The sequence below is a fragment of the Mercurialis annua genome, linkage group LG8, assembly GCF_937616625.2.
Source record: "Mercurialis annua linkage group LG8, ddMerAnnu1.2, whole genome shotgun sequence".
Lineage (NCBI taxonomy): Eukaryota > Viridiplantae > Streptophyta > Magnoliopsida > Malpighiales > Euphorbiaceae > Mercurialis > Mercurialis annua.
Window position 1 is genome coordinate 2536754 of NC_065577.1, and position 12818 is coordinate 2549571.

Here is a 12818-nt window from a genome sequence, read left to right on the forward strand (position 1 = left end):
TAAAACAATGCCTTCTTCCACCATGAAGTGGCATTTTTCCCAATTCAGCACTAGATTTGTCTCCTCGCATCTCTGCAGGACCCGGTCTAAATTACGAAGACAACACTCGAAGGAGTCTCCAAAGACTTAAAAGTCGTCCATGAATACCTCCATGATGTCTTCGATCATATCATTAAAGATCGAAGTCATGCACCTCTGAAACGTAGCAGGCGCATTGCAAAGGCCGAACGGCATGCGGCGGTAGGCGAAAGTGCCATATGGACAAGTAAAGGTAGTCTTCTCTTGGTTCTCTGGGAAGATAATGATCTGATTGTACCCAGAGTAACCATCCAGAAAACAGTAAAACGCATGTCCTGCCACTCGCTCTAGCATCTGATCAATAAAAGGAAGCGGGAAGTGATCCTTCCTAGTTTCAGCATTCAGCTTCCTGTAGTCAATGCACACTCGCCACCCAGTAACCGTGCGAGTAGAAATCTGTTCCCCTTTCTCATTCTCTACAACTGTCATCCCGCCTTTCTTCGGCACACACTGAATTGGGCTCACCCATGAACTATCAGAGATGGGATAGATGATGCCCGCATCAAGTAGCTTCACAATCTCCTTGTGAACCACCTCCTTCATGTTAGGGTTCAGCCGTCTCTGTCTCTGCGCAGATGCCTTAGACTCATCCTCTAAATGAATCTGATGCATCACTACTGAAGGGCTGATCCCTCTGATATCCGAGATCTGCCACCCAATAGCCAAGATACGTCCCTTGACTACATCAATGACCCTCTGCTCTTGCTTCTTGGTGAGCTTGTTGCTGATGATAATAGGCAAAGTGCCATCAGCTCCCAAGAAAGCATATCGCAAGTGTGCAGGCAAAGTCTTGAGCTCCACTTTTGGTGGCTTCTCTGAGGAGGGAGGAGTGATGTGCTTGCTTTTCAACAGTGGTTCGAGGACTGGTTCCTCTAAGTACTCCTCCCTTTCATTCGGCATAGACTGCAGGATGGCATTGTTTTCTGCCAGTTGTTCTTCCACTAACTCATCCACCATGTCTACCCGCATGCATTCACCTCCAGAATTTGGATGGCGTGTGATCTTTCTCATGTCAAACTCAACGCTCTCATCCCCAATTCTCAGAGTCAGCTTTCCATCATGAACATCGATAAGAGCTCTGCCAGTATTTATGAATGGTCGCCCCAATATCATCGGGCACTCCTTGTCCGCTGCGTAGTCAAGGACAACAAAATCCACAGGGAATATGAATTTGTTGACCTTCACTAAGACATCCTCCACAATCCCATGTGGCTTTTTCAGAGAGTGATCCGCTAGCTGCAACATCATCGGCGTGGCCTGTACCTGTTGATCACCAAACATACTACGAAAAAGGGATAAGGGCATCAAATTAATACTAGCACCTAAATCGCAAAGGCAATTGACAGATTGCATGTTACCGATAGTACAAGGGATAGTGAAACTCCCTGGATCCTTAAGCTTAGTCGGTAGACTGCTCAGTATGATTGAGCTGCAGTTTTCTGTCATCGGTACTGGTCCCTCTGCATCCCAACTCCGCTTGTTGGTGATGATCTCCTTGAGAAACTTTGCATAGTGCGGCATCTATCTCAATGCGTCTGCCAGACTGATGTTAATCTGTAGCTTCTTGAAAGTTTCAAGAAATTTGTGAAACTTCCAAGTGTCCTGCGGCTTCTTCACTCTGTGTGGGAATGGCACCTTTGGCACAAAAGGAGTTGGTGGAGGTGGTTTAGCAACTACCTTTTCAGGCTCGCCACCCTCACACTGTTCCTTTTCCGCCTCAACTGTAGCACGTCCTGCATATGGATCATCCAGTGCTTTCCCACTTCTCAACTCAATAGCCTTGAGATGCTCTCTGGGGTTTTCCTCAGTAGTGGATGGTAAACCCCCCTGACTTCTGCTTTGCAGTGCTTTAGCCATCTGCTGATTCTGCACCTCAAGGTTATGAATTGTAGCAGCATGATTTTTAAATGTTTGCTGCGTCTCGGCATCCTTCTTCATCATCATCTCCATCAATTTATCAAACTTGCTGTGGAGAGACTCGCCTTGCTCTCTTTGTTGGAAGCCAGGAGGATGCTGCGGTCGGTTGTTCTGATGTTGGAAATTCCCTTGATTTTGAAAGTTCCCTTGATTCTGGTAGTTGCCCTGATTGTGTTGTGGCCTCTGTCCGCCCTGAAAGCTCGGACCTGCCTGATTGTTGGCATTACCCCCATTGTCCTTCCATGAGAAATTCGGGTGATTCCTCCATCCTGGGTTGTAAGTGGAAGCGTATGGATCATTGCCCTGTCTTTGCCCTCCCACAAAATTAACTTGTTCATTGTTAGGCTGACCCCATACAGAACATTCATTCGACATATGACCATGCTCCCCACATACCTCGCAGTTACTCTGAATGGCAGCTACACTGTTAATATTAACTCCTGCAGCCTGCCGTGTAAGAAAATCCACTTGATTTTGCAATGCTGCAGTCTTCGATTTTAAAGCCTCCATTGCAGAATCAGCGGTAACTGACATAACTCCTCTCTGCGCAGGTGCCTTCGCCCTTTCAGATGGCCAAAAACAGCCATTTACTGCCATCTCGTCTAACAGATCGAATGCTTCATCCGCCGTTTTTCTCATCAGAGATCCTCCTGCGCCTGCGTCAATCGTGCTTCTCCCCAGTTCAGTTGCTCCATTATAAAAGGTTTGGATCAGATTCTCCCGAGTGATGTTATGATGCGGAACTTGCCTCTGCATCTCCTTATAGCGCTCCCACGCTTCATGAACTGATTCTCCATCAAGTTGCTGATAGAGCATAATATCCCTGGTCAGCTTTGCAGTCTTTGCCATGGAGAAATACTTGTGCAAGAACGCTTTCGCCAAATCAGCCCAAGTATTAATGCCTGCGCTAGGTAGAGCGTGAAGCCATTGTTTCGCCTTGTCCCTCAGAGAAAATGGAAACAGGCGAAGCCATACCTCGTCGTCAGTCATGTTGTTCATCTTGAATGTGCTACATACTTCCAAGAAGTTTGCAAGATGTGCGTTAGGATCTTCCCTAGGCAACCCATAGAACTGGCAGTTATCCTTCAACAGCTGAATGACACTCGTCTTGATCTCATAATGGGTAGTCGGCACAGGATGTGCAAAATAGCCATGGGTGTTGTTTCCCACATTTGGCTGAAATATTTCCATCAGCGTTTTCACTCGAGGCCCTTCATTGTTCTGTCCTTGAGCATTCTGCGGATTCTGCTGATTTTGATTCTGCGGGATCACTCGATTATCACCCGCATTGTTGAATCCAGGAGGAGCATCGTTTTCGTTCTCCATGTTGAGATTCCTTTGAGTTGAGTGTGTTGCTTTTCTGACACTTCGCTCAAAGGTAATGAGGTCTTGTTGAAACGGTTCTAACGGTAATCCTTTGCGTCGTGTATTATGCATACACTAAGAGAAGGGTACCTGAAACAACAAAATCAACAAACCACACGCGTAAAACAAGAAAAATAAAGACTAAAACAAGCCAAGCAATCTCAACTTAGTTGTTGAAGAAAAAACTTTCCCCGGCAACGGCGCCAAAAACTTGTTGGTAAAAATACGCAAGCGTACGTATGCCAACTTGTAATACAGACTGTGAAGTCCGGATATCGTACCCACAAGGAAAGTTCTAAAGACAACCAGTTGAAAGACTCGATTTGAATAGCCGAAAAGACAAATACTGTTTGTTTTGTAATTAAAAGACAGATATTGACAATTGTAATTTAAAGTAACTAAAGCTGTAATTCAAACGGTGTTTTAACAATAATGAGAAAAGCAGGGATTATTAATCTTTGTTATGCTGTTTATTTAATTTGGGTTATGAATTATATTGTTCTGATATGGTTCGGACTAATCGGAAGCACCTAAAATTCTCTCTCGAGCAATTGCAGGCAAAAACATAAAACTAATGGATAATAGGTTAATTACTCACTCTCGCACAATGATTAACCTAATTACTGATTAATTGAATGATTATGAAGTGAATCCTAAGAACACGTATTTGTTAATTCACTCTCGCACAATTAACTCCTACGTTCTTAACTATGTTGGTCTATTCCAATTTTACTCTCTCGAGCTAAAATTAGAACAATTGGCAAAGACTAAGTGATCAATTCAGGCTAGGCATTAAATACAATAATTAAGAACATATCAAGAACAAAAACCCATAATTCCGATTTAACTAAACAGACATAATTTGATTAATAATCCCCAACGATGGGTTTAGCTACACATAATAATAAAAATACTAAAAATAATCATTAAAGAATTCATACTAAGATTGACATAAAATACTGAATATGAAATTGATAATAATCGTACCTTGTTCGACAATAAACTAATGATAATCGATAACAGAATAATGAAGAAACGATGAATTCAATAATCGACTGATAAGAAAAACTCTAATCTAGGGTTTATGTTTAATCAAAAATTAAGAGAACCCTTGTTCCATGTTACAAACTAGTATTTATACGGCTCCCGAAACTAAAAACTGATATTAGGTCGAAATAAGTGAAAACCCAGAAGTACCCTCGTGTTTCACGGCTTTTAGAACTCATTCGGGGGTATTTTTGTCAGTTGAGTCGCACAGTTGAAGTGAGTGTGCGATCGGGTATAAGAGTGTGCGATCGGGTATAAGAGTGTGCGATCGCACACTCCTTCACTTGGCCAAAATGCCAATTTCTTTGATTTGCTACTGCCTCCTCTTGCTTTGCTCGCACACCACTTCAACACTGAGTGTGCGAGCGGGTAAGTGTGCGAACGGGTAGGGAGGTGTACGAACGCACACCTCCTGACTTGGCCATTTCTTCATTTTCTTCCAATCTTCAAATTAGCTCCTGTATCCTCCATTTAGCTCGCACACTGGTTTGTCATCAAGTGTGCGAGCGGGTTGCTCCTCACTTGGCCCCAAAATGACATTCTTCGATTCCGCATATCGCTTGTTCGCACTCTTTGACCCCGGAACTTCTAGAAAACACCAAAAACGCTCCAAAAGTCGCCATATTTGCATTTTTCTCCTGAAACACTCAAAATGATAATAAGCCACTAATAACTTAAAAAACGACAACTAAAATGCAAATAATGACTCCGAAAACAACCTATAAATAGGGGTATTTCTACTCCCATCAAATATATAGGAGATTAATCCAAGTAATATATATAACGAAAATCTGATATCTTAATTTACTTATATTTGGCAAAAACAAAATACTTATATTGAATGTAATCGTAAATGGATTAGAAATCTATGGATAAAAATATCTAATAGAAAGATTGTCTTTGAAGAAAAGTCACAAATTTTGATGGATAAAATTAACAGAGTAGTCTCTCTCTCTTTTGAGAAACCTCTCAAACCCTAGTAAGTTTTACCTTTTTGTTCATTTGGCAGGTGGTTTTTGGCCATTCTTGGCCAAAAATCACCTCCCCAATCTCTCAAATTCAGTTTTTTAGCCCTTTTTCATAGTTTTTGTCTTTAATTTTGAATAAAATTTCTTTCTTGGCCAATTTTGGTCTATATCTAGAAATTATTTTATACCTTAGTATCTTAATTTTATTAGATCTATTCTAATCGAAATTAAGAATAGTTTTTTTCATCGTTGGAGATGAAATTGTTTTTTGCGATGCAAGCGATTTGGATCTCTAAAACAATTAGAGCCACCATCTTACGACGGATTTCACCAAATATCGGTATGTTTTGCGTCAGTATAGATGATGTCTTTAATGTTCAAGAGAAGAGATATGTCACTGAAGATGTGATTAGGGGCTTTAATGATGAAGTTATAGCTGCTAGTTGTAGCAGGCGTGCGATTAAAGTTAGTATTATCATGGCAAGCGAAGCTAATCTAATTCCCGTTATTTTAAAGGTTGTAATGGATGTCTTCAATAACAACTCTTTGCTTTGTAATATTATCAGTTTGATAGCACATGACTACTTTAGTTTAATTGAGATGCATATATGTTGTTTTAATTACGATAGAAAATCCCATGTGGTAGCATATGACTATTTTAGTTTATCTAATTGGTTGGGGCATGTCACTCCGATTATCAAATTCTATGTACTGGCTGATCAATCAGCTTTTGATTAATAGAAGTTTTTATTTCAAAAAAAAAAAATTAACAGAGTAGTCAATAGCGAAACTTAATTTTTTTTCCTTTATAGAGAAACTTAATTTTGTTTCATTTTTTTCCCACAGTTGACCAATCAACTTACATTTTTATGTCTTTATGCTTACTAGGCTCGTTTTACGTGTTTCACACGTGTCTCATAGTGTGACTCGTCAAATTATTAAGTAATATTTAAAATAATAATTAATTAAAAATAGTTTATCTTATTTAATATTTTAGAAGATTCTAATAATAGTTTAATATTTTAATTGATAATCAAATTTTATAATTATAAAGAATTTAAATAGAAAATATCAAATAATAATTAAAATAGCAATTTATTTGAGGTAGTTTAATTTATTTAGAATTTTATATGATTAAAAAATTATTATTAAATATTTAAAGTAGTCTATTTCAATTAATATTCTAGACAGTTATCTTAACGTAATAGTTTATCAAAATTGGTACTTTAATTTTAATAATTATCTTAATATAGTAGTTTATTTAGTTAATAGTCTAACTTTAATAATTATTTTAATAGTTTTTAAGTAATAATTATATTTTATAAAGTGCGATATCCGAAATTACTGTTTCAATTAATTTCAACTGAAATTAATAGAAATTTGTTAAAATGATAAAGCTTTTCCATATTCTTTTTAGAATTACTACATATCTAAAATTTAAATTTATATGGCTTAATCTATAGTCAAAATCCTTTGATAATTAATATACATGGTGGACTAAAAAATTATTAATTATTAGAATTATTAATTTATTAAATACTTTATAAGATGTAATATTCAAATTGGTTCTCTAAAATTGTATTAATTATTATAATTATTAGTTTATTGAGTATTAATTATTAAAGGGTCTACTGTATTTTAAAGTTATTGTATTTTTTATTTTATCTTTAATCTTTTTTGTTTTTTTTTATTTGGTTTCTGGCACTTTCACGCTTTTACTAACATAAAGTCTTTATAAAATATTTTTCAAAAATAAAAGAACCAAGTAAAGAAAAAAAACTATTGAAAATGAAGTAAAAATAAAATAAAAAATACAAATATCTTAGAATAAATTTTGCCAATTTAAACTTTTATCAAGAGAAAAAGAGCATTTTCCATTCCATCACAACTAGACTGATTTTAATTATTATTTTCTTTAATTCCCTTCTACAATTTAATAAAACTCAAACTCTGTGTCCACTCTATATATATGAATTAAAGTAACATCAACTATGAAAATTCCATGGAATTAAGTACTAGCTAGAAGTTATAGACTTGACTATAATTTTTACTCCGGCTAAAATAAATTCTCTATAATTATAAAAAAAAAAAGATATAATTTTCTTTTTCCAATTCATCCACAAAATTTCCACATCATTTTTTCTATAAATACTGATCAAACAAATCAATTAATATCACACATTACCTTATAATTTTCTTGTTTACATAAAAAAAATGTTATCCAAGATTTTAGTAGCTCTCATATTTCTCATCAACCTAGCCCTAATCCTTCCCTCCAATGCCCAAAACACACCACAAGACTACCTCAACGCCCATAATGAAGCTCGTAGAGCCGTAGGTGCGGGACTCCAACCGATGACATGGGACAACACGGTGGCTGCGTTTGCTCAAAATTATGCAAATCAACGCATCAACGATTGCGCACTTAGGCATTCCGGCGGGCCTTACGGCGAGAACATTGCGTTGAGCAGCGGAGACTTTTCTGGCTCTGCAGCGGTAAAGCTGTGGGTCGATGAGAAGGCTTTTTATAATTATAACTCGAACTCTTGTGCAGCGGGCAAGCAATGCGGTCACTACACTCAGGTGGTTTGGCGTAAGTCGGTTCGATTAGGGTGTGCTAGGGTTAGGTGCACAAATGGTGGAACTTTCATAACCTGTAACTATGATCCTCGAGGAAACTTTGTTGGGGAGAAGCCTTATTAAAAATGTTTGATCATGTGTTTTACATTTGGATTTGTATTGTCTACATATGAATAAGCCATTAAAAACTTGAGGTTTCTATAGAAAAATCCACAAGTTTTAATGGGAGGATTATAGGAAAACTAAGAAGATCGAAATAATGAAATAAATTATACTGTATTGTGTATTTTTAAAGAATTTTGTTCTATTACCAATAAAACATATGAAGTTGTAATTTTTTTTTCATGTAATCAATAAAATATATGTTATTTCTATTATATATTTTAGATAAAATAAACCAATATATCCATAATTATGATGAAACTGATAAATACATCCTAAATTAATGTTTTTTACAATTTGACCTTTCAATTTCATATTTTGTGACAGTTATATCCAAAACAAAAACTTAATTGATAAAAACAAAACATAGTTTAGTATCATAAGTTATTTTCTATGTATTATTAATCCATTTTTGGAGATACATTTCACATTCTTTTATTATAACATAAAATTCAGAAAAGAAAATTAATAACAATATATGAACTTGCTAAAAATTAGATAGATAAGTTTTAGGGTTAAATGCAAATTCATACACCAACTTTGACCTAATTTACAATTACAACATAAACTTTTAAACTTGGCAATGTCGGTAACCAACTTTCATTTCTTGGCAAATTGGTACACCGACCAATCATAAATCGGCAAATGGCGGTTCATTACAATGTCCACGTTAGTGTTTTTTGAGTTTGGTGTATCGATTTGTCAAAAGTGTAAAGTTGGTTACTGACATTGTCAAATTTTAAAGTTTATGTTGTAATTGCAAATTAGGTCAAAGTTGGTGTATGAATTTGCATTTAACCCTAAGTTTTACATATTTTATGGGATTTTCTCTAATTATAGGCTACTTTATCATAAATATAATTTAAATATTTAAATATGTTTTATTTTTTAATACCTCTTTTCTTATTTATTTACTGTTTGAATATAATTTAACATAATCATAAAATATAGAGGTATATTTATAATATTAAAAATGGAAAACACGTATTGCAGAGGAAACTTATATATAACAAAAAATATAAAGGTATATTTATAATATTAAAAATTATAAAATGATATATATATATATATATATTAATTTTATTCATACATTTATGGCATATTATTTAAAGGGTTAATTTCTAAAAAAATCACGAACTTTACACGAAGTTTCATTTTAATCATGACCTTTAAAAGTTGCCATTTAAAGGCACGAACTTTCATTTTGTTTCAAATCTATCATTTCAGTTTATTTTTGTTGACTAAATTGTTCAATAAACCATTAATGAAAGATCTAAATTATGAATCGACATTAAATCTTATTATCTTTTAGTTAGAGTATATAGGATTAGGAATTTTTGATTCGATAAAATACACCGGATTTTACTTTGGCGATAAATTTGAAACAAAATGAAAGTTCGTGCCTTTAAATGACAACTTTTAAAGTTCATGATTAAAATGAAACTTCGTGTAAAGTTTGTGATTTTTTAAGGAATTAACCCTTATTTAAATAATGTGCTTAAAAGTTAAAACGTAATATAATTCGTTGCATTACATTAACAAACTATTTATACATTTAACCTATCTAACAGAACAAAAAAATGTTAACTTTCTATTAACGTTAATAAATTAACAGGCCAAGAAGCAGCAAAAGACGAAGAGAAAGCAGCCGAAAAAAGATAAAGAAGAAGCCATAGATTTGACAGGAGCAAGAGTTATATAAAATGATTACATGCAAGAAAAATTGAGAAGTGGAAGAAAATCTACTTGGAAAATTGAAGAATATTCTTTTTCACAATTTATTAATAAAAAACAAAATTAATAAGAAAGATATTGCTTAGGAGAAATTGAAATTATAAAATCCAAAATTATAACGGATTTAAGAAACTTACCATGAATACAAAAAATTAACTACGGTCAAAAAATTTATAATTTGTATCGATTACGTTCGAACAATATGTAAAAAAAGTAAGAATATAATGAACAAAGGGTCAACGCGCCCTCTGAACTTGTGACACGGAATCATCTAATACAATTTATACGTTTTTGAGCAAATAACCTTAAAACTCTTCATTTTTGGATCAAATAACTCCATAATTTATATTTTTATTTTAAAAAATAGATTTAGGATAATTATATTATAACAATTAAGGAAGTATTTAATTATTTTACATTCCTCACCTCCAATTTGTATTTTACGCGTTTTAAAAATATAATTATGGGGTTATTTGAACAAAAAATAAAGAATTTTGGAGCATCATTGCTCAAAAAAGTGTAAATTGGATTAGATGATCCCATGTTATAAGTTTAGCAGGCGCGTTAACCTTTGTTTAAAATATGATTAATAATAATACTGTATATATAGTAATATTTGAACTTGTGTCTATGACAATTAGTACTCCATAATTGAAGAAAATATTATATAAATCTAAAAATTATCTATTTTATTTTATAAAAAATTTATATATTAGTACTTTGTAATTCCACAACTTGATTTTATTTTTATTTTTTGACCTTGCAAGAAAATTTACTTATTATTACGTGGATTAGGGATTTAAGCTCTAAGAAATTTGATGGTTTCTATAGAAAACTCAATAAATTACTCAACTTGTGCACTAAACATAAAAGAAACTTGATCATCGTCATGCAGGTGACATACGCAGTGGCGGCGTCAATCGACGATCTAATTAAATTGCAATGAAAAGGCCAAATAACTAATTAACATAAAAATTAAAATATTAACTAGATGAGATTTCAGCTATAATTTTAGCATTTCTAATAATAAAAAAAATTATAAAACAGTTAAAAATAACCGTAAGATTTCATGACTTTACCTAATGTATACATCTTTTTGAGAAAATAGAGAAATTAAAAAAAGAAATTAATAAATTTAATGAAGGAAAAATGATATTTTAATTTACTTATAATTTAATTTACTTGTATGAAAACAAAAATCTCTAAGATTGATGGATAAAATTGACAGAGTTTAGTCCATACGGAAATTTAATCTTCTCTCCTTTTTTTTCCACAATTGACACTATCAACTTAGATTTTTATCCATTCATAATTACAATTTGCTTATGCAATTCTCTTGTATATCTTTTTATAATTCAAGCTGTATCAACTCTATATGAATTGAAGTGACATCAATTGTGAATATTCCATGGAAATACCCGGGCAAACAATTTTGAATGTCACTAAACTTTTAAATTATTTCATTATTTTATGTTGATGACTAAATATTAATTTTATTCCAATAATCTTTTTATCATTAAATACAGTTATATCGAGTATATTTACCAGCTTATGTATTTATATTTTAATGGGCGTAATGTCTTTAAAATACTAATTTTTTTAAGGTGGTTTCAATTTTTAAACAAAATTTTCAAAACCCTAATTTTAGCCAATTTTTGATAAATACATTTCAAAACTTTTTGCTTTTTATCAATTATGTCCCTTTCGTGATTTATGATCTAATTTTGATAAGTACGTTTCAAATGAAAAAAGGTTAACTTTAGTTAAAATTGAAAAAATTATAAAAGGTTTAGTATTAAAAAAAAATAAGTGGTTGGAAAAAATTAAAATATACTTACTGAAAATGGGTGCAAATTAGTGTTTTTAATAGTTTTGGTTAGAGTCGACTTCACCCAAATTTGTTTTTGATATTTTTAAGATATTATTCCTAAATAATAATGTATTATTTGTTATTAACAATCAAACATGGATTGCAACATACACATCATTTGACTTGGAATTTCAAAATTTTACTCGCTGGAATAAATTTAAAGTTAGTTCAAAACAAAATAAAATAAAGTTTTATGACTAAAATAAAATAACTCAAAAAGTTTAGTGTCTTTCATAATCAATTAGCCATAATTTTCCAATTAACAAAAATATTGTATCCTCTTAAATTCTCTCTAAAAAAATCCAATTCATTCTCAAAATTCCAACACCATTTTGCCTATAAATACTAATCGAAACAAGTTAAGAAAATTCACACATTGCCTAAGTCTCTTGTTTACATCAAAAGAAAAAAAAATGGCATCCAAAATTTTATTAGCTCTCATTTCTCTCATCAGCCTAACCCTAACCCTTCCCTCAAGTGCCCAAGACACACCACAAGACTACCTCGATGCCCATAACGCAGCTCGTATAGCCGTAGGTGCAGGACTCGAACCGATGACATGGGACAACACGGTGGCTGCGTATGCTCAAGATTATGCGAATCAGCGCATCAACGATTGCGCACTTATACATTCTAGCGGGAGTTACGGTGAGAACATTGCGGCAAGTAGCGGTGACTTTTCGGGTACGGGTGCAGTGAAGCTGTGGGTTGATGAGATTGCTTTCTATGACTATAACTCGAACTCTTGTGCAACGGGCGAGCAGTGCGGTCACTACACTCAGGTGGTTTGGCGTCAGTCGGTTCGATTAGGGTGTGCTAAGGTGATGTGCGCAAATGGTGGAACTTTCATTACCTGTAACTATGATCCTCCAGGCAATTTTATTGGAGAGAAACCTTATTAATTAATATGTTTGATCATGTGTGTTACATTTGGATTTGTAATGTCTATGTATTTGTATTTGTATTTGAATTGTTTTTATATGAATAAGTCAGTAAGAACTTGAGGTTTGTATAGATGAATTCTCAAGTTTTAATTGGAGGGTTATAGAAAGAATAAGAATGATGAAATAATGAAATAAATTATACTGTATTGTGTA

General features: G+C 33.5%; 3 protein-coding genes across 3 annotated transcripts; 2 read left to right on the forward strand and 1 right to left on the reverse strand.

Moving 5' to 3' along the window:
- Nucleotides 1–1599: 1599 nt before the first annotated feature.
- LOC126660570 (uncharacterized) lies at nt 1600–3321 on the reverse strand. Its single transcript, XM_050354135.1, has one exon. The coding sequence runs from the start codon at nt 3319–3321 to the stop codon at nt 1600–1602; it is 1722 nt and encodes a 573-aa protein (XP_050210092.1).
- Nucleotides 3322–7547: 4226 nt separating this feature from the next.
- On the forward strand, nt 7548–8287 carry LOC126661083 (pathogenesis-related protein 1-like). Its single transcript, XM_050354847.2, has one exon. The coding sequence runs from the start codon at nt 7590–7592 to the stop codon at nt 8076–8078; it is 489 nt and encodes a 162-aa protein (XP_050210804.1). The 5' UTR covers nt 7548–7589; the 3' UTR covers nt 8079–8287.
- A 3800-nt stretch (nt 8288–12087) lies between these two features.
- On the forward strand, nt 12088–12818 carry LOC126661084 (basic form of pathogenesis-related protein 1-like). Its single transcript, XM_050354848.2, has one exon. It carries the CDS (start codon nt 12135–12137, stop codon nt 12621–12623), a length of 489 nt encoding a protein of 162 aa, XP_050210805.1. The 5' UTR covers nt 12088–12134; the 3' UTR covers nt 12624–12818.